This window comes from Malus sylvestris, chromosome 4, assembly GCF_916048215.2.
Source record: "Malus sylvestris chromosome 4, drMalSylv7.2, whole genome shotgun sequence".
NCBI lineage: Eukaryota > Viridiplantae > Streptophyta > Magnoliopsida > Rosales > Rosaceae > Malus > Malus sylvestris.
This window is the reverse complement of record NC_062263.1, coordinates 4,770,981-4,793,818: the sequence shown is the minus strand read 5'-3', so window position 1 is coordinate 4,793,818 and position 22,838 is coordinate 4,770,981. Positions and strand designations below refer to the sequence as shown.

At 36.5% G+C, this 22,838-nt stretch overlaps 2 protein-coding genes across 2 annotated transcripts; one reads left to right on the top strand and one right to left on the bottom strand.

Annotated features, from left to right (window-relative positions):
• Nucleotides 1–288: 288 nt before the first annotated feature.
• On the bottom strand, nt 289–1,302 carry LOC126619339 (metalloendoproteinase 2-MMP-like). Its single transcript, XM_050287680.1, has one exon. The coding sequence runs from the start codon at nt 1,286–1,288 to the stop codon at nt 359–361; it is 930 nt and encodes a 309-aa protein (XP_050143637.1). The 5' UTR covers nt 1,289–1,302; the 3' UTR covers nt 289–358.
• A 15,884-nt stretch (nt 1,303–17,186) lies between these two features.
• LOC126619327 (uncharacterized) lies at nt 17,187–22,544 on the top strand. Its single transcript, XM_050287660.1, has 4 exons — nt 17,187–19,117; nt 19,678–19,983; nt 20,422–20,513; nt 21,274–22,544. The coding sequence occupies exons 1-4, from the start codon at nt 18,173–18,175 to the stop codon at nt 22,142–22,144; spliced, it is 2,214 nt and encodes a 737-aa protein (XP_050143617.1). The 5' UTR covers nt 17,187–18,172; the 3' UTR covers nt 22,145–22,544.
• The last annotated feature ends 294 nt before the right edge of the window (nt 22,545–22,838 follow it).

Genomic DNA, 22,838 nt, shown 5'->3' with positions numbered 1-22,838 from the left:
TTGAGACATTTTATTTGAATATTTATAAGGGTCTGTTCGTTAACGTTACGCAAAATCGTTTTAATTAAGAAATGCATATGAGAATATTAGAAAGAAAAAAAAAAAACCTGATCACCAAAACAAAAGGAAAGTGTTATTGACACTCCAAATTCCTCATTTTACACTCCAAACTTTCTATATTTAGAAAGAAAAATACACTTATGAGGAGTGTAGAATAAGATTTTTGGAGTGTCAATAACACTTCCCAAACAAAATTGGCTATGGATTTCATTTGTTGGTACACAAAAATAAAGGAAAGGAAAAACTCAAAAGATGGAAAGTTTTTTTATTGATTTCATGTTACTTTAGACATGCATTATCAAGACTTGTATAGAACTTTAATCCCTTGAATGTCGTCGTCATGCAAAGTCAGCTTGGTGGCTCCAGAAGATATGTAAGGGTACATGATGGCTCCCTCAACTGAGCTATGCCCTAGTCCAAGAAGGTGTCCGATCTCATGCAAAGCCACCGTCTCCAAGTCGTAATAACCTTCCAAAGCACCCACAGACCATGGCTCGTCGGCGTCGTAGTGGAATCTTCCATTTGTTGGAGCATAAGCATGGGCCAAAACCCCACCTTCCCCATCAAATGGGCTCCCATCTCCATGATCGCCGTATTCGAAACTAATCTTGATGTCCGCCCTTCTGTAGTTCCTGGAACGACTAAATCTGAAGTGCGTGTTTGACGCCCATGTTCGAAACGCATATGAAACCGGTCCCATGGCTTCTGTCGGGGTGTTTGGAAGAAATCCATATGTGAGATGATGCTTAGAAGTTGGCCATCTTAGCCTTCCCTTGAAGAAAGAATAGTGAGAGACTGCATGCACACTGGAACCGTGGTTGTGGTGGTCGTGGTCAGGGTCATGGTGATGGTGCTTTTTCTTCCCTGATCTCATTGAGCTGGTGCCATTGATGATATCCGCCACACCACAACGAGGCATCATCATCTTTGACACCGTTTCGCCATCCAATGTTCCGGTGGTGTTGAGGTGGTAATTGAGCTGGTATGTCTTGACGGCTAACTCGAGTAGGTTGTCAAAATCATCGTCATTAGCATGAGGGTTGTTCTTGGCATGGGCATAGCTTAAGTAGCCGAATTTTTCGAGGTATAGCTTGAGGTCATGGATGCCTTCGATGTGGTCACCCTTGTGACCCCCCCTCAGATGGTCTAAGAACTCAAACGGAGAAGATGATGAAGTTGCAGAAGAGAGAAGAGAGAAAAGGATGAGAGAGAGGGCTTTTAAGGCCATTTTCACTATTTTTTGAATGTTGCAAACGCCACATATTTGGAGGGCTATTTATAGAGGAGCCTATAAAGTTATAAACTAGTTATCGTAGGGTAGAATATTGTAGGAAGATTAATCTTGAAGTTGCCCTAATCCGATTATATATGTATATTTTACAAACAATATGATAATGCACACTAAATTGATTTAAATTATGGGAAACGAAATTCGAACTTAAGAGTAGAGGATTGAGCACATTGCTAGAGCGAATTTGGTTAAATTAAATATAATAATGCATGCATATTGTTAATACTAATCAACATGTAATGAATGGTAAAAAAATGGACATCAAATCGAACAAAAACTAGGGTTCATCGTCAACTGAACGATCAAGTGGCAAATGATGGTCAGAGATTGATCACATGCATGTATGTCCTGGTAATAATATTATTCCCCAACTTGTATTAATTTTTGTGTTAAATTCTAATATTTGTATTTCAGAACTTTATATTTTTTTTTTGGTCGCCTGTACATAATGTGTTTCATAATCGCCAACTTGTGTTATTTTACTCTGATAGAATGTTTATTTTTGTTTTTTTACTCCAAAAACTTGATTCAGAAATATTTTATTCTAATAGAATGTTTAAATGTGTTATTTTACTTGAACTAATTGTGTTGATATTATTCCCATGTGCTGGATAATATTCCTGAACCAAGTTAATTATGTGTTTATTGTTTGATTAAGGAATTGTGTTTTTGTCGCCTGATTTCATATTTGTCCTCATATGTATGTCTTTAGTGTTTCGGAATATTTATGTGTATTTAAACGTGCTAATACGTAATGGGTTGTTTTGTACACACCTCATATTTTGTTTACCACACTCCACGTGTTTAATACACCTCATATTCACTTTTTAAATTAAAATTTATATTAACACACCCCACTTATTTTCCAATACTACATTCACATCTCATACTCTCTGTCAATTATGGATTTAGGGTTTCGTTTTCTATAGATTTTGGGGTTTCTGTCAATTAAGGATCATTTTCCTTCTTTATTTTTTCTTTTTTTTTTTTTGCAGCGTAGTTGCATTTGCATAACACCTTGAATTTTTCAGATCCTTTACAATCACATGGTAAGCAAAGTAATTGGAAATAGATGATTGCATGAGTTCCTTCATCTTTCGATCGGTTGGTGTGAGAGTCTATTGGGATGATTGCCTAAATAGATGACAGCGTAGTTCTTTCACCCTAAAGTGTCACTAGGTGCAGGGAATATATGTGATAATATCTATGAGTTACATAAACAATTCAATAATTGTTACTATATATCTAAGATTAATGTTGTTTGATTGCCTCGTGATAATATCAGTTTTCCTTAATGATTGCATATTTTCTCTTTTAAAATATTATTAGGTCAAAATAATTATTTTAATAAGAGGTATGTAAGTTATTCAATAAACAAAATTTTTGTAGAGCATATTTAACAATATGTGGAGCGTTAATAAAATATCCAAACTTAACTAAGCACATGTAAGTTTGAAATTAATCACTAATTATTGTGACTTGTATTAGATCTTATAGCTTCGTCTTAGATAATTAAAATTCTGCCACAGATAACTAGGACAGCTTCTCATTCCTCTTGCTTTCCTCCCTCTTAATTCAAACACCATGGGTCGGGGTGGAGTAATTCTATGTGCCGACGGCCACATTAAAAAAAAAAACAAAAAAAAAAACTAATGAAAATGGTTTGAAAACTTTGAGTTTTAACGATAAGGACAAAATAAAAGATAAATTGAATAGTACTAGGATTGACTTTTTAGTGTCAAATTATGGTTTTTCGTTAAAGTGAATAATACCGGAAACTTTTTGTTAAAGTTCCCAAAATATGGTTTCCTAAATATATATATATATATATAAGTTAATTGAATGTTTGTTTTTCATGTCAAAATATTCTTCTATTTTGTGCTTCCTTGGTTCGTCCATGAATACAAAAGCAGCAAACGATTTAATCAATTTCTCCCTCTTCTATATCATGGGATTCCTTACCTTGTTAGAATATTGTGATGGTGTTTAAAAATTGGCAGAAATTGGTGTTTGTATGAGGAATTTTCAGGATATGCTCACTGTATTACACTACATGTATATGACATGCACACAATATGCTCACAGATCTGAGCTCAACTCAGAAACCCATAACTCACAACTCTCTCTTTGAAATAAGAAAAATGATGCAATGAGTTGTGAGTTTCTACAATTTCTATGTGGTTATTTTCGTCATTTTGTTTGTGTGCATAGTGTGCATGACTTGTGCATGGCCGGTTTGTCCTATTTTAGTCCAAAGATTAAGAAAATAGGTCATTTTTGACAATTTCCCTTTAATATATATGGTGGAGTTACTCATAGTTGTCACTTAGTATTACGTCTAGCGGTATTCCTTTTCACTTGTAAGTGAGAGATCTTAGGTTCGATTCTCACCAAAGGCGAATTTGAACAATATTATTGCTAGCCCGTTGTGAGGCTTAACTCATTTCCTCACTCCTTAATGTAATATGGTGGAGTTTTGTTATTTAGCTTAATTTCACCTTACACCATCAGCACCACTACCAATCCCACCTCTATATTATGGTGATATCAATTTAAACAGGTTTTAACAGGTACTCATTAACAACCAAATAGTTGATTTACCACCTCTAACTAAAACGATGGAATATCGTAGTTTTAATTGCTTAACTTTAGGCCTTCATTTGGTAATGGAAGAGAACCAAGCCAATCCATTTAGCGACAAGTTTGGTTTAGTCATAACCATAGGGGATGCTTGACCAAAATAAAGAAAATGTGGAGTAAAAAATAATACAGAAATTTAGAGTTGACACGTGGATGTTTATGTGTAAGAGACAAGAATGCACTCATTAAATTGGTGAGACCCACTAATGCATGTCAGGTTATCCTGCAGAGAATAGGAAATAGAAGCAGCTAGCAATAAAGCAATTGGAAGCAAATAGAGTTCTTTGATTGATAAACTCATAGAGTTATATTATCTTATCTTCAAAAAATTGAATACATCTCCTGCTTCCAGCAAACTTATAGGGAAAAAAATAAGACATAACATTACAATAAAGGCATAAAACAAGTCTCTAGGCATAACTTAATAACCACCAGTTCCCAAACTATTGAATAATTAATCTAGAAACTTGATAGGTCTTTTAATGTCTCTTCTTGGTCTATCTTTTGCAATGTTATGTGACCGTTCAGATGGTCCCTCATCATTCCCTTATAGCTGAAAATGGCTCGCCATCGAGTCAGACTTTTGCTCCAGAATGTCTTCATAATACGGCTGCAAATCAGCCACATTAAAAGTTGCAAACACTTCTATGTTACGAGGCAGCTCTAACTTATGTGCATTTTCACCAATTCGCTTCATTACTCGAAAAGGACCATCAGCTCTATCATGAAGTTTGCCAAACTGTCCACGTGGAAACCTTTCTTTGCGAAGATTAATCCACACCAAGTCACCTTCTTTGAACTCCATGGGTCTTTGATGTTTATCTACTGCAGCTTTATATTTCTCATTGCTCTTTTCCAGAATTCTTGTGACTTGAGAGTGTAGGTCTCTAATGTGTACTACCATATCATTGGCATCTCCACTAAAACGGTTAGTTACTGGCAGAGGAATCAAATCTAAAGGTCCATTTGGAATAAGTCCATAAACTATTTCAAAGGGACATTTTCTAGTTGATCGGTTCTTGGACCTGTTGAAAGCAAACTCAGCTTGTGATAAAGTGAAATCCCAATTATGTTTTTCTTTTCCAACTAAGCTTCTCAAAAGGCTCCCGAGCGATCGATTCACAACTTCATTTTTACCGTCGGTTTGAGGATGATGGGAGCTACTAAATTGAAGGTAAGTTCCCACTTTTCGCCATAAGGTTCTCCAAAAATGACTAATAAACTTAGGATCGCAATTTGATGTGATGGACTTCGGTATGCCATGAAGCTTAACAACCTCTCTGAAATATAAGTCAACAACACATGTGGCATCGAAAGTCTTGTTACATGGCAGGAAATGAGCCATTTTAGAAAATCTATCTACCACAACAAGTATGGAATCAGCCCCATGTCTAGTTTTTGGAAGCCCCAATACGAAGTCTATTGATACATCCTCCCAAGGTGCTGCCGAAACAAGTAAAGGAGTATACAAACCTGTATTTTCTTGGCTACATAACACACCCGACATCTACTCACATGCTTGGCCACGTCTTTGTATAATTTTGGCCAATAAAACCTCTCCTCAACAAGTCTTAAGGTTTTATCACGCCCAAAATGGCCAGTGAGACCCCCTTCATGCAATTCCGAAATTATAACATCACGCAATGAACACCGAGGTATGCACAACCGGTTGCCATGGAATAAATACCCATCTTGCAACATAAACTCAAAAGCTTTCCCACTTTGGCAATCATACCAAATCTTCCCAAAATCAGGATCCTCCATATATTGCTTCTTAAGCATTTCAAACCCAATCACATATACCTGCATAGAAGTTAACAAAGAAGATCTCCTGCTCAATGCATCAACAACTTTGTTTTGACTCCCTGATTTGTGTTGAATAATAAAAGTGAACTCTTGCAAGTAAGCTACCCATTTCGCATGTCGAGCGTTAAGTTTATGCTGACCATTGATATACTTCAAAGCCTCATGATCAGAAAATAAAATAAACTCTCTTTGGATTAAATAATGACGCCAATGTCGCAGAGATTGAATTATAGCGTAGAATTCCACATCATATGTTGAGTACTGCTTCTTTGCATCATATAATTTCTCAATAAAGAAGGCAACGAGTCTTCTTTCTTGACTTAAGACAGCACCAATGCCCTTATGCGACGCATCGCATTCTAGAGAAAATACCTTCTCAAAATCTGGAAGAACTAATACAGCGGCTGTTGTCATTTTTTCTTTTATTAATTCAAAAATGGCAGTTGCTTCCTTAGTTCTTTTTTTTTTCTCAAAACAAGCATTCTTCTTTAAACAATCAGTTATAGGAGCAATAAGAGAGCTAAAGTTCCTGATGAATCTCCTATAAAAAGAGGCTAATCCATGAAAGCTTCGTACCTCTTGAATATTTGTCGGGGTTGACCAATTAACGATGGAGGCAACTTTTCTGGGATCAGCTTTAATTCCATCACTTGAAACAATATATCCCAAGAACAATACACTTTCACTCAAAAAGTGGCAATTCTTAAGATTAGCATACAGTTTCTGATCTCACAAAACTTGAAAAACTTGTTAAAGATGCTCAACATATTGTTTCTTGTTCAAACTATACACCAGTATATCATCAAAGTAAACAACCAGAAACTTACTTATAAAAGGTTGAAATATCTAGTTCATAAAGCGCATGAATGTGCTCGGGTAGGCCTGGCAATTCCTGACACGACCCAATAACACGACACGACACGACACGAAATTAACAGGTGTTCGGGTCGACACGATAACGAATCGGGTCGTTATCGGGTAACCCGATAAGCACCTGTTAAGATAACGGGTTGGTTCGGGTATACACGTGGGTAACACGATACACGATAAGCAGAATATTAATTTTATAATTTTATAACCCTAAACAAATACTATAATTATATATATATATATATATTAAATTTTATACCCCTAAAAACTATAACAATTAATATGCATCTGCCATCCGCCCTTTGAAAGAAAAAAGGGAGGGAAAAAGTTTTTAAAAAAAAAAAGGGAGGGAAAAATGAAAATGATAAGAAAAGGAAACAAAAAAGAGAGGGAAAGATGGGTGTACTAGTACCACTGTACCGTGTAGTGTAGGTGAGGTGAGGTGTCAGCCCTTTGAAGAAAGAGTGAGGGAAAAAGTTTAAAAAAAAATAAAAAAAAGGGAGGGAAAAAAGAAAATGATAAGAAAAGGAAACAAAAAAGAGAGGGAAAGATGAGATACGCATCTTACGAAACTAATTTCAACGATCCAACCGTCAAACATGTTTGTATATGTTTAGAGATCGTATACGCTAAAAATTGCAAAAAAAAATATTCAGAGTTCAAGTAACTGGACAAAATTTTTCGACGATTATAAACGAAAAATCACGATTTAACGGTTATTTTAACTCCGATTTTGATAATTTTTTACAGCTACACTCCTTGACCCTATATGACTACAATGAATGAACTCGATCTTCAATTTAAAATATTTACACTAGTGGATACCACAAAATCTTATGTTATACTTAATGAAAGTATAAATAAACTCTTAAGTATTGGTGAATCTATTGTTTTTATGTGATATACATTCTACGAAACTAATTTCAATGATCCAACCGTCAAACATGTTTGTATATACTTCGAGATCACATACGCCAAAAATTGAAAAAAAAACAAACATTAAGAGATCAAGTAACGGGACAAAACTTTTCAACGGTTATAAACGAAAAATCATGATTTAACGGTTATTTTAACTCCGATTTTGATTATTTTTTATAGCTACACTCATTGACCCTATATAAATACAATGAATGAACTCGATCTTCAATTTAAAATATTTACAATATTGAATACCACAAAATCTTATGTTATACTTAATGAAAGTATGAATAAACTCTTAAGTATTAGTGAATCTACTGTTTTTATGGGATATACATTATACGAAACTAGTTTCAACGATCCAACCGTCAAACATGTTTGTATATACTTCGAGATCACATACGCCAAAAATTGAAAAAAATAAACATTAAGAGATCAAGTAACGGGACAAAACTTTTCGACGGTTATAAAATGAAAAATCACGATTTAACGGTTATTTTAACTCTGATTTTGATGATTTTTTACAGCTACATCCTTGACCCTATATGAATACAATGAATGAACTCGATCTTCATTTTAAAATATTTACAATGGTGGATACCACAAAATCTTATGTTATACTTAATGAAAGTATGAATAAACTCTTAAGTATTAGTGAATCTATTGTTTTTATAGGATACGTATTCTACGAAACTAGTTTCAACGATCCAACCGTCAAACACATTTGTATATACTTCGAGATCACATACGCCAAAAATTGAAAAAAAAAAACATTAAGAGATCAAGTAATGGGACAAAACTTTTCGACGGTTATAAAACGAAAAATCATGATTTAACGGTTATTTTAACTCCGATTTTGATGATTTTTTACAGCTACACTCCTTGACCCTATATGAATACAATGAATGAACTCGATCTTTAATTTAAAATATTTACAATAGTGGATACCTTATACTTAATGAAAGTATGAATAAACTCTTAAGTATTAGTGAATCTATTATTTTTATGGGATACGCATTCTACGAAACTAGTTTCAACGATCCAGCCGTCAAACATGTTTGTATATACTTCAAGATCACATACGCCAAAAAAAAAAAAAACAAACATTAAGAGATCAAGTAACGGGACAAAACTTTTCGATGGTTATAAAATGAAAAATCACGATTTAACGGTTATTTTAACTCCGATTTTGATGATTTTTTACATCTACACTCCTTGACCCTATATGAAGACAATGAATGAACTCGATCTTCATTTTAAAATATTTACAATAGTGGATACCACAAAATCTTATGTTATACTTAATGAAAGTATGAATAAACTCTTAAGTATTAGTGAATCTATTGTTTTTATGGGATACGCATTCTACGAAACTAGTTTCAACTATCCAACCTTCAAACATGTTTGTATATACTTCGAGATCACATACGCCAAAAATTGAAAAAAAACAAACATTAAGAGATCAAGTAACGGGACAAAACTTTTCAACGGTTATAAAACGAAAAATCACGATTTAACGGTTATTTTAACTCCGATTTTGATGATTTTTTACAACTACACTCCTTGACCCTATATGAATACAATGAATGAACTCGATCTTCAATTTAAAATATTTACAATAGTGGATACCACAAAATCTTATATTATACTTAATAAAAGTATGAATAAACTCTTAAGTGTTAGTGAATCTATATATTAAATTAAATTTAAAAATTTGACTAGTAGTGTATGAATGTTTTTTTATTAAGCTCTTATTTTCGAGTGTAGATGTAGTACTTAAACGATAAATGTGTTTTAATGTTTTGAAGTAATATTTATGTGGCAATGTGTGGTATGTGCAAATTTAAGAAAAAAATATATTTTTCTTAACGGGTTGGGTCACTTTACCCGTTGGGTAAAGTGACCCGACTTGTTAAGGACCCCGTTAAGATAACAGGTGTGACACGACACGACCCGATAAGATAACAGGTGTTACACGAAAACGACACGAACATGACAGACACGACCCATTTGCCAGGCCTATGCTCGGGGCATTGGATAGGCCAAAGGGCATGACAAGCCATTCATACAACCCGTCTCTTGTCTTGAAGGCTGTATTCCATTCGTCTCCCGGTTTGATTCTTATTTGGTGATATCCACTTCTCAAGTTAATTTTCGAAAAACACCTGAGAGCCACCCAACAAATCCAACATATCATCAAGGTGCGAAATGGGAAATCGATATTTTATTGTGATTTTGTTTATTGCCTTACTGTCCATACACATTCTCCATGTTCCATCAGTTTTGTAGGTTAAAAGGGCAGGGACGGCGTAAGGACTCAAGCTCTCTTGAATCAATCCATTCTCAAGTAACTCCATGACTTGCCTTTGTAGCTCTTGATGTTCATTGAGGCTCATCTAATAAGCAGCTTTATTCTATAAATTAGATCTCGGAATGAGATCGATTTGGTGTTGTATGTCTCTCATAGGTGGTAATTCAGCGGGTAGCTCATCTGGTATCACATCAGAGAAATCTTGCAGCAAAGACACGATTTCAGGTGGAAGAGAGATCCCAACATTCTCCTCTTTGATCACTAAAACATATACGGAAGCACCTTCTTCAATTTCTTCCATGAATTATGCCATGGTGAGGCAAATTATTCCCATCTTCCTTTTTACTATATGCGGTTCTTTTGAAGGCCCCAAAACTACCTTCACTCCATCTTTCACAAAGGTGTACGTGTTTTTGAAACCGTCATGAAGAGCTTTTCGGTCATATTGCCAAGGCCTTCTTAACAAAATATGGCAAGCATCCATTGGTACGACATCGCACCAAACTTCATCTTGATATACTTTCCCAATAGAAAATGAGACTAGAATCGCTTATCAACATACACCTCATTTCCATTTTGAAATCAAGCGAGCTTGTAAGGAACTAGACTATTTTCTGTCTTTAGTTGAAGCTTGTCGACCATCTCCTGAGATGCAACATTCTCGCAACTCCCACCATCAATTATCACATTACAAATCTTCCCATTGGTGGTACACATAGTGCGAAATATGTTATAACGTAACCAATCATTGTTGTCGACACGTGCAGTAGTCATGCTCCGTTGTACAACCAAAGCTTCTCCATGGTCACTCCAGGTGATGTCCTCATCATCTTCTTGATATTCATCATAGACATAAGGTGTCTCCTCCACTTTGGAATCACCCAAAAACAATTGCCCATCAACAAGGTTGACAAAACTTTGGTTTGGACAATCTACTTGCTTGTGTTCAAAACCAAAGCACTTGAAACATTTGGGCAATCGTTGGGTTGCTGCAATCTGCTTTACGGTACTACTACTAGCACTGTCTTTGCTACCACTTACTTTATCAAAGGCCTTGGGATTTAACTTTTCCTTTGCCTTTGTTGATTCGAAAGATTGTTCCTTCTGATTAGCATTAAACACACCAACTCCAGTTGTTCGATTACCCCTCTGCTTCAGTTGCTTCTCTACCTTTTTGGCTAGTTGGTAGACATCATCATAAGACCAATAAGGTTGCAGGGCAACGACATCATGGATTTCTCTACGCATCTCTCCCAAATAATGAGTTATTGTCTGCTTTTCAGGCTCATCCACACCACATCGAACCATCAATAAATCAAACTCTTCGGTATAGTCATCTACTGATTTTCCACCTTGCTGGAAATTATACAACTTGGAGTACCACTCTTGGATGTAGTTCTCAGGTAGGAATTTCTTCCTCAACTCCTTCTTCATTTTTTTCCCATATGCTAATTTGAGACTTTCCGATCCTTTCTCTTCGTACCTTCAATTGCTCCCACCAAGCTGATGCATACTTGGTCAACTTAATGGCCACAACCTTTACCTTTCTGTAATTAAGGATGTCTTTGTAATCAAAGATTTTCTCCATGGTGTTCAACCAATCTATGAATTCATCGAGCTTAATCCTCCCTTCAAATTTAGGGATATCAACCTTCATATTGATATCGTTGAACTTGTCGTTGGGCTGCCCGAAGAGATTGATATCATCCTCTGAGAGAAGTTCATCATCTCGATAGCTTCGGGTTTCAAAGCGCTCTAATCGCTCTGCTAATTACTGCACTTGTCTTCTCAAATCCTCATTCTCGATATCACGAGCTTCGCGTCCCAGACCACGTTCACCGCAACGACCACCTCGCACCATCGGTCTACATAAAGGTTAACAGCAGCGGTCCCAAGGAGTTGCTCTGGTACCACTTGATGCAAGTCAGGTTATCCTGCAAAGAATAGGAAATAGAAGCAACTAGCAATAAAGCAATTGGAGGTAAATAGAGTTCTTTGATTGATAAACTCATAGAGTTATATTGTCTTATCTCTAAAAAACCGAATACATCTCTTGCTTCCAGCAAACTTATAAGGAAGAAAATAAGACATAACATTACAATAAAGGCATAAAACAAGTCTTTAGGCATAACTTAATAACCACCAGTTCCCAAACTATTGAATAATTAATCTTGAAACTTGATGGGTCTTTTAATGTCTCTTTTTGGTCTGTCTTTTGCAATGTTATGTGACTGTTCAGATGGTCCTTCATCACCCACATTCGTTTCACGCGCAATTCAACCCTCAAGAAAAACTGAGCTACTTATTATGACTTCTTCAAGCTCTCTTACCTATATCAAAAAGAAAAGTCAAAGGTAAATTCTTAGCTTTATGCTTTCCTTATTGAAAATCAACTCAATCAAGCAAAAAATCACAATCAAACTCAATCAAGGACTCCATGAGATAATTCCTAGATATTATTTATTCAATAATACGGAATAATTCAATTTTCTATTCAACGGATGACACACATTGACCAACTAGATGTCGACACATGGCATGACAAACCCTACACATGTGACCGTCTTAGCTCTATAAATACCCAAGGTTCTAAAAGACGCTAGGCGCTAGTCGGGTGGCTGGTTAGCGCCTAGCACCTTGGCGGCTAGGCGGGATCTAGGCAGGCGCCTAGGCGGATTTAGGTAAATTTCTTGTATATCTTGTAAATAAGTGCATATTGACACATAAAAATTATACTTGTATGAAATTCATGGATAAGATAATAAAAGAATGATGTTGATGCACAAAATTAGTGAGGACTTTGGTACAACAGAAAATGTTAAGTTTGTGACCTTCACTAGACTGCTCCGGTCACTAGTGTGGATAAGTATGTAAATGGATAGGGACAGAGAAGCAAACACGAGATGTACGTGGTTCACCCAGATTGGCTACGTCCATGGAGTATAGGAGTTCTCATTAATTGTGAAGGGTTTACACAAGTACATAGGTTCAAGCTCTCCTTTAGTGAGTATTAGTGAATGATTTAGTAGAAATAACATTAGGAAATATTGTGAGAGAATGATATCTATTTATAGAAGAGAGTTTCTAGTTTCATTCTGACATTGACACATGTTGTGTTGTGATTGGCTTCTAATGTTGACACGTGTCACGCTATGATTGGCTTCTGATGTCGACACATGTCGCGTTGTGATTAGCCTCCTTGTTGGAGGGAGACTCTTGTGGGTCCTTGGCGGTATAATGTTGACCGGTGCTTAGTAGTTTCGGGGTTGGTCAAGTATGGTACAAACAAATGATAAAATACAAAAAGAATATCTAACAAGTTCAAAATTTAAAAACACATTAAGCATATATACCATATAACTTAAGACATTTTAAATGATTAGTAAGTTAAATTAATTAAATTCAAAGAGATAAAATATAATTCAAGACATTTTAAATAATTAGTACTTCGTTTTTAAACAATAAATATTAAAAAACCCCACCTAGTGGGTTGGGTAGTTCATAAACATTTAAAAATCAAAAGCTTGTTCATCAAAGTCCATGTGTGAAGTTTGACACCTTCCCTCCACCCCACTTTCTCACATCAAATTGGATTCCAAAAGGTGGAGTTGTTTTTATACCTTGGAAAGCAGACGCATTTTTTTGGGGGGTTTTCTTTTCTTCTTCTTCCTTGGAAAGAGGAAAGCCATTAATGTTTTGAATTTTTTTATTTTTCCTCTTCTTCTCCTTCTCTGATTACTTTGTTTTTCCATTTCTTCTTCTTTTGTTGCTCTGTAAATTTCCACAGCAGCCTCTCTCGCTTCTTCTCCGAGCTCCTTCCTGCTTCCAAGGCGCTCGCTCTTTCTCTATCTCTTCTAGCTGCCAAACAGCCCAGCATCCGCACATACCTTGCCGATTTAAGAAATGATTTTGAGTTAATTGCGGCGGAGCACCGCCACCTAGGCGGCCCCCTCAACCGTTTTTTAGAACAATGTAAATACCTCATTTTCCCCCAAATTTTGGTAAGCTTTGGCTAAGCAATTAAGTCATAAACTTCGTTGGCGCATGGTTTTGGTCATTGATCAAAGGTGTTTAATTTTGCAAGTACAAATTCGTCTAGACTAAAGACGGCATATTTTGCTACAACAAATTGGTGTTTCTCATTGAGAGCTGATTTAATTCTCGAAGAAGCTTTCGCAATCCTTTTCGAAAATTCTCCCTCTTTGAATTTAGCTAGCGCTCTTAATCTCTGAATTTTTAAATTATTTGATTTGTCCATGGAAAAAGGAAAACTTGGCTGGAAATTCTGAAGCACAACAAACAGTACGCGATACTTAATGATGATATTTCTATGCAATGATTCAGCCTAACAAATTCTTCCATTTAAATTGATTGTATCTATCCTTGTGGGATAATAAAAATGGAAGATTAAGGATTTACAAAAAGAAAAAGAAAAAAAAAACGAGATTTATAATAATTAAAAAAAAAATTGGTTAGCGGAGAAAAAAAGGGGGGGAGGGGGGTCAAACTAGGTGTATGTCAGTGCCTCAATTTCAATTCAAACATAAGTTTGATTCACACTACATGTTCTGAGAAATATGTACCATCCGAAAAGAGGAAAAAAATGGGTTTTGTCTAAAGAAATGCCTTGAGAAATGACAGATGTACAGAACCTTTCAACGAGATAGTGCTTTTTCAACGCTCTCAAAATGGAATATATTCCAAACATATATGTCATGGTTCCTTATTTTGACAGGATACAAATATCTAATTTGATATTTTTAGATACTTTTTCAGACCTATTGCCGATATTAAATAGCAGCCAATTGATTTGGCAATGACGAAAGGATTACTAATAATACCGGCTGCTCTCACTAAAGTATGATACATATGGGTATCGATATATCACACTCGTAGCTTTGTTACAACACGTCAATTCTAATTGAAATTGAAAGGGTTAGAATGAAATCATAAAAATATTTATACTTTATTTTATTGTGGTATTTACTTGGGATTGTAGTTCAATTGGTCAAAGCAATGCCCTATCAAGGCGGAAGCTGCAGGTTCGAGCCCCGTCAATCCCGACAAATCCATATCCAATAAAAAACTATATCAATTCATCTTTCTATTTTTTTTTTTTTTAAGAGAAGTCAAAATAACATAATTTCATTCAACAACGATTCCTCTTTTTTTTCTTTTTTTTTTTTCGTTTCACATTTATCATCAACCAAATGGGGGAATTTCCATTTCTTCAACTAGTACGGATTCGATTGATGGGAGAGAGACATATGTGGATTAGTACACTATTATATTATTAGCATCAAATTTAGGATTCCTCGGGATAAAGCATTGTTCCGATAAATAACTCTTCTATAGATTTCATTAATATCTGAGCTCATTAGTTTACCCCTATCTATCTGAATGATCGGTCTCAACTCGGAAGGAAGAACTGTTAATAGACATAAAACCATCCATTCTTGTTCTATATTTGTTCGAATAAAATTGGACATGGGCCAGACCCACGCGACGGACCTCGGAGCAGGCATGACTGCCACCACCACAAGCCACCGTCGCTTCCACTGTAGCAGCCCAGAGCATGCAGGCCCTGGCGCAGACAGCATAGTTGCAGTCCATCCTAAGCAACCCATTGCGCTGCAGCAGCCCAAGCAAGAAGGCAATAGTGCCAGCCTTCAGCGCATAGCTTGTAGCAGCCCAGACGGTAGGGAGCAGGGCCAACCTCAGCCCATTGTTGAAAATTATTTATAAAAATACAAAAAATAGTACCTGGTTCAACCTCTATGATATAGAAGATCCTAAAATCTGTATGTTTCTAGAGATCTGAAAGAAGCGCTAAGAAATAAATACCCACCCTTCTTCATCCCATACCAAAAGTTTAGCACGTCTATTAATTAGCCGAGTAAAATTATATAAGAACAAGTACTATTTAGAGTGAATATTACTTTGCCTTTAGGCTGTCATTGCTTTTGTTTCTGCTCAACGAATTAACTAGCTTTTAGTGTAGATTTATATTGTTGTATTAAAAAAAAAATTAGTGGGATAAGGTAGGGCTCGAGTTTATGGGTCAAAGTTTGAGATAGTGTGCCAACCAACAATAATAAATAATAAATAAAATAAAATAAAACAAAAAAAAAGGTTTGCAAACTTGCAGCCTTTGCAGCCACTCAGAACAGTCTAATGATATATTTTTTTTCACTTAAAGATAAGATGTTTTAAGTTCAAATTTCGTGAATGATGAATTCGATAATAAATTAGATCGTCTATTATGTGATTTAACTGAACTCTTCCTCTTTAGTGTAAAAAGAGAAAAAAAAAAAAAAAAAAAAAAACTTGCAGGCTCTGCAATTAAGTTGGGGTTGGGGGATGTCACTTTTTCAGGTAGCCGACCGACACCCCTTACCTTGAGTACAACACTCCATTACCTTCCACATGCACCCATCTGCACTCTCAAGACAAAACGTCCACAAGTTATATTAAAAAATTCCAAATAAAATATAAACCATTTAAAATATTTTTGTAAGAAGAAAAAAAATAAACATATCGTTTTCTGCCAAGATTCTCCACCCAGACTGACCCAGCTCCTACAACAAACACCCTTTCATCCATCCGTGGAATCCTTCACTCTGGAAACTCAATCAATCGAAAAGCAAAGGCAGCCTTCAGCCAAAAAGAAAAGGCAAAGGTTAAGGCAGCCCTTTCAAAGTTGAAAGCAGCTTATGTGGATCTAGTTCACTATCACGCGACGTTCTTACTATTTATTTAGTAATACAATGTCATGTTAAAAATTTACGAGTATCTGATGTCAATGTGTCAGTAGCTTATGTGGATCTAGTTCACTATCACGCGATGTTTTTACTTTTTATTTAATTATATAATGTCATATTAAAAATTTATGAGTATTCGATGTCAGTATGTCAGTAGCTTATATGGATCTAGTTCACTATCACGCGATGTTTTTACTTTTTATTTAATTATATAATGTCATATTAAAAATTTATGAGTATTCGATGTCAGTATGTCAGTAGCTTATATGGATCTAGTTCACTATCACGCGACGTTCTTACTCTTTATTTAATAATACAATGTTATGTTAAAAATTTACGAGTATCCGATGTCAGTGTGCCAGTTTCATGGAATGTTAAATATCAAATGTGTTCCTTTATTTATATTATAACACGTAGTGTATCATTCTGTGCGTCGAGTGTACATAAAATTTTTCCAAGTGGAAGTTGGTCGGTTTTAGGATTACTCTAAGGTTTTAAGTGTGTTGTTGTTGTGTCAGACACTGACAGCTCCTTGCAACTCAATCATGTATTAAGCCTGGCAATCAATTATTCCCCAATTCCCTTTTCTTTCTTCTGTTTCCTGCAGAGAAATTTCCAACAACATCCCATTCCCAATTTTCCATTCCCCATTCCCATTCCCATTCCCACCTGTACTTTCATCATCATTCCTTCTTGGCCTTGTTTTAAAATCTTGCTTTCCAAATCTGTATACCCTGATCTGGAATTTTCTCCATGAACTCAGCCCAATATATTTTTGTTTTTTCCTTCCCCAAAAAGCAAAAATAATAAAATCCAAGCAACACCCCAGAGCTTGTACCTTTTCCCCCCTTTGGTTTCATGGAAATTTCAAGAAACTGATATGCAAAGGTCACTATTTGGGATACATTGCACTCATTTATTTAATTTAATCAAATGTTTTGTTTGGTCTTCTGGGTTTGTTCTCTGTCATTGATGCCATTTGTTGAAACCTTCTTATTAAATTCTTTCTGCTGACGATTTTATCTAATTTGAATATAAAACTTGATCTGTGGGTGGCCTCTAATTTTCTTGTTTTCTCCTTTCCTGAAAAAGATGTTCACCATTATTACTGCCAAAAGCTCTCACCTACCGTTGCCTCAATAATCTTGTGTTGTGCAATGCATTGCGTTTTCTGTGATTAACCCTTTCTTTGGTAACAAATTTCATTTCCTTGTAAAGCTTCCTCACGTTTTCCTATCCCTGTAGCCCATCAAAATCCACAGATCAAATTCTTGGCACTTAGAAAAAAAATTGGAAAAAACCCTTTTTCTCCATCTGGGTATTGAGAAAACCCCTCATTTTTTCGTCCCCTTCTGGTGATTGTCTTCTGGGTTTTGGAAATCTTTGAGTTTTCCATCTGGGTTTTGGGGAAAAACCATTTCTTGTGCAGGGTTCGTGTGTTTAAGCGTGAAAGCTTGAAGCTTTCTCATCTGGGTCTGTAATTTTTACCTCTGATGCCAATTGGGGGTGTCAAGAATGGCAAATCTTGTTCCTGGCGTGCTCCTCAAGCTGCTACAGCATATGAACACGGATGTCAAAGTCGCCGGCGAGCACAGGTCGTCTCTGTTGCAAGTGGTGAGCATTGTTCCCTCGCTTGCAGGCGGTGAGCTTTTCCCAAACCAAGGTTTCTACCTTAAGGTATCAGATTCCTCACATGCCACCTATGTATCTCTCCCTGATGAACATGATGATTTAATTCTCAGTGATAAGATTCAATTGGGTCAATTTATTCATGTGGATCGGCTTCAAGCCGCCACCCCGGTCCCCATTCTCCATGGGGTTAGGCCGGTGCCAGGGAGACACCCTTGTGTGGGGAGCCCTGAAGACATTGTTGCCACTCATTCTCTTGGTTTTCTTGACAATAATTCGTCTTCTAGTTCGAAAACTGTAGAGAAAGTAAAGTCTGAGTCTAAGGTATTAGGAAATAGTCATGCCGGAGAAAGGGATAAACCTGGGCTAGTGAGGCTGAATGGAAGTGCGAAGGTGGATCAGTTGGAAAAGAAACTAGGGTCTTTTGGCCGATCAAAGTCTCAGCCATCAAAACCTGCATTAACTATAGATATGAAGAGGGAACCTTTGCCGAGAATGAAGTCATTGAATTCACGGTCTATCCCATCGTCTCCCTCAAGTTGTTATTCATTGCCGACTTCTTTTGAGAAATTTGCAAATGGGGTCAAGCAGCATGCAAAAGTTAAGGGAACACCTAAGGTGGGAGTGGTGGAAAAGGCAAGTTCTGTTCGTGGGGCGAGTCCTGGGAAGAAATCAGTTTTGGGAAACCCGATAAAGAATTTTGGACAGGGGTTTGAGATGGGGGCCAAGTCCCTGAGGAAGAGCTGGGAAGGAAATATGGAGGTGAACACTCAAGAGAGTTCAAAAGTGAGGGCTACTTCACATGATGCCAAGCTAGACATTCGGATGTCTGTAAGTTCAATAATTCATGACTCTTAATTTGAAATTTATGTCAAGTTAGGTTTTACTTAATGTTTACTTGTGTAAGTGTACTATTGGTTGCTTTTCTTTGATTTCTTTGGACGCCACGTATGGTGTCCTTGGATTCAATTCTTTGTTTTTGTAACTAATGAATACTAAGTACTTTAGTTACATTCATCATTTTTAAAGCTTTAAACCATTTTCAAATTGATACCAAAAAAACCCTTTTTCTCAATTGGGTGGACCTTCTGAGAGAAAATTTTGATTCTGGAGATAAACACCTCAAAATTAAATGTGCCAGCAATTATGAATTGCATTTGAAAACTCTTTTTTTTCTTTTTCTCACTGGTTTTGATTTGATCTTGTATTAGTTCCAAAAGATGTGGAAGATAGCTCAATGTTGGGTGTTATTGCATTTGAAAACTCTTTTTTTTCTTTTTCTCACTGGTTTTGATTTGATCTTTTAGTAGTTCCAAAAGATGTGGAAGATAGCTCAATGTTGAGTGTTATTTGTCCTCTTGTATTTAATATTCGAGTAAACGTTTTGCCAGGCTCCTAGAAAAAGTATCTCAACTGAGAGGTTGCCACCTAAAGAGGACAATAAGATGCAGATATCTGCAAAGTCATTGAAAGAAGAGAGTAAGGTTCAAACGTCTACAAAGAAAGTTACTGCAAATGGAACTTTGAGTGATCAAGACAGGTCAAATAAACTTCGAATATCTGTTGGAAAGAAATCATCAGATGTAGCTAATAATGGCTTTCCTGGAAACTTGGTCAAGGTTTCCCTAAATAACAGAAAATTGACTGATGGAGTTCCATGGGCTTCGCTCCCATCGTCAGTTGCAAGGCTTGGAAAGGTATATCTTCTGTAACATCTTAGATCTTGGTAATTGTCTCCGGTTAAATCTTTATTTTCCTGCCTATTCAATGTACTATGGTGTTTTCCTTCTGAAACTTCATTACATAGAGACTGCTGAAGTGAACGAGAGAATATTATAAAAGAATGAAGTGCCCAGATATATGAGGTCCCAAATTCTTCGTGCATATTGGGTTATTAGTTTGTGTTAATTTCTTAGTTTTTGTTTTGCTTTGTCCGTGTTGTCTTTCTGACCCGATCTCTTAATTAGGAGCCAAGTTAGTCAATGGGAATTTCCTTTTAATTCTGAGAAGGATATAACTTTTACGACCTGAGGAATGAGTTTTAGTGACATCTATATCTGAAGATAGACTTTTTTGTTGTTGTACAGCTTGGCATTCGTTTTTCTTATTATATACTTTTGAATCTGTTATCACAGGAAGTTATGAGGCACAGGGATGCTGCACAATTAGCAGCAATAGAGGCGATGCAGGAGGCTTCTGCTGCAGAGAATTTATTACGATGTTTGAGGTATAAGTTATAACAACATCTTATTGTGTTTGTCCATTCTTTTCTGTAATATATCTGAGTACCACAAATGAGTTGAGTTAAGGAAGTGAAGTATATGATATTGTTATTGGACAATAGAAATGGTTGGACATTCAAACCCAAAAGATATGGAACAGTCATTAGAACTTTCTGAGTAGTATAGGTTTTTTTTTTTTTTTTTTTTATTGACAGTATAATGCAAAGATATATCCTTAGGGCATCCATGAGTCAGCTAGATTGCTTCAATTGCGTTTTTGTTGGTATACTGTTTACTTTCGTAGTATACTCTCATGAGGTGCTTGTTTGCTCGTTAGAGGCCATCCATGGAGTTCTTTAACTCATATGGGACACTTGCTCACTTATATTTTCTGCATTTTCTGTTCTTGTTTGATTTGTACTTTGGAATGAATGGCACAGATGCTTAGGAATCAAAAGCTTTTTAACAGGGAATTTTGGAACATCAAAATACAGGAAATGCAATCCTACATTATTTTTTAGACTTTTTGAACTCAATTATGTGACTTTTTTCCATGGCTCTCTCATCTTTCATTTGTACTTCTAATTGTGACAAAGATTAATCTGCTTATCTCTGCTTATCTGTGATCTTTTCTTTTTGGGTTTTTTTTGTGGAGGCACAATGTTTCCAGAATTTATATGATGCGACTTTTTCCATTGCTTTTAGCCTAAGTTCTCTACATCATTTTCTGACATTTTTTTTGGTCCCTTTTTTGGGGTCCTGCAGCATATATTCAGAGCTAACTACCTCTGCCAAGGAAGACAACCCTCAGCCTGCAGTAGAGCAGTTTCTAGCTCTCCATGCTAGCTTGAATAATGCTCGTGTAGTTGCTGATTCTCTATCTAAAATCATGCCAGATGGTTCATCCCCAGACAGTGAAGAAACCCCATCAGAAGAAGCACTGAAGGTAGCTTCAGACAGACAGAAACAGGCAGCATCTTGGGTACAATCTGCATTAGCCACCAATCTGTCATCCTTCGCTGTATTCAGTAAAGAGTCCAGTTTAACCTCTGTTAAAGCTTCAGCTTCCTCTCAAAACCAAAAGATAGTCTCTGCAAATCAACCCGTGCTAGTTCTAGAAAATTCTACGAAGAATGCTTCAACAAAATCCCAAGGCAAAGTTCGCCAGGCAGTGGGTTCCAAGCTTGGGACACCAGGGACACCTCGCCGACTAGGGGATGGATCAGCCATCAATCAAAAGCCGCCGGCACCACCTCTGCCTGAATGGAATAAAGGAAATGGCCTTGACGAGGTTGTTGACTTGGCCGAAATGTTGCGACTGCAATCACAAGCTTGGTTTCTGGGATTTGTGGAGAGGTTCCTAGATGCTGACGTGGACATTTCAGCTCTTTCAGACAATGGTCAAATAGCAGGAATGCTAACTCAGCTCAAGAGTGTGAATGATTGGTTGGATAACATCGGTTCTAGTCAAGAAGGGTTTGAAACAACCGATGTTTCAGCGGAGACCATTGACAGGCTGAGGAAGAAGATCTATGAGTATCTTCTCACACATGTTGAATCTGCTGCTGCTGCGCTTGGCGGCGGATCACAGTCATCACCTCGAATCCGAACACCAGATACAAAAGTTAGAAGGTGAGTCATTTAAAGTTAGTGTGGCCGGGCGGGATTTGGTGTCTCGTTGCATAAACGCAGCGCCGAAGGCCCTGGGAGCCGTGCCCTTTAACCACCAAGTGGTCCTAGGAGCTGTGTGTGTGAATCTGTGTACATAAATTCACAATGGGTTTGAGGTATAGATGGAAGGGTTGTTACTTGCAGGAGGGAATTCGATTCGAAGTGCGACGCCATTTTTTTTTTCTTCCGTTGTTTGATGCAGTTGTTACCTTAAATTATACGAGATTGAAAAAGATTAGGAGGGGGGAAATTTTTTGTTTCTTACAGCTACAATGCATCTTTCCAGATTTCATGAAGATTGAAATTGTTTCTACACAGTAGGGATTCTGTTTGGACTCCCAAAACCAATCGAATGGCGTTTCTAATTTTTTTTACTTCTTTTTTTTGGGTAAGTTGTAGCCTTTCTTTTTAGAGTAAACTGCTGTTTGACCTTGTGAACTAGTATTACTACACTTAAAATTGAGCTGTGAACTATTTTTTTTAGTGAATTGACCATCTGAACTATTTGAAATTAGCCGATTAATCCTCTCCTTTTGAAATTAGCCAATTAATCCTTTACTGTTAGATTCAATGAAATTTATTCCACTTTACCGTTAAATACTGGCACATGATTCATTCTCCAATCCAGCCGTCAAAACCACATAAAATACAAAATAGGA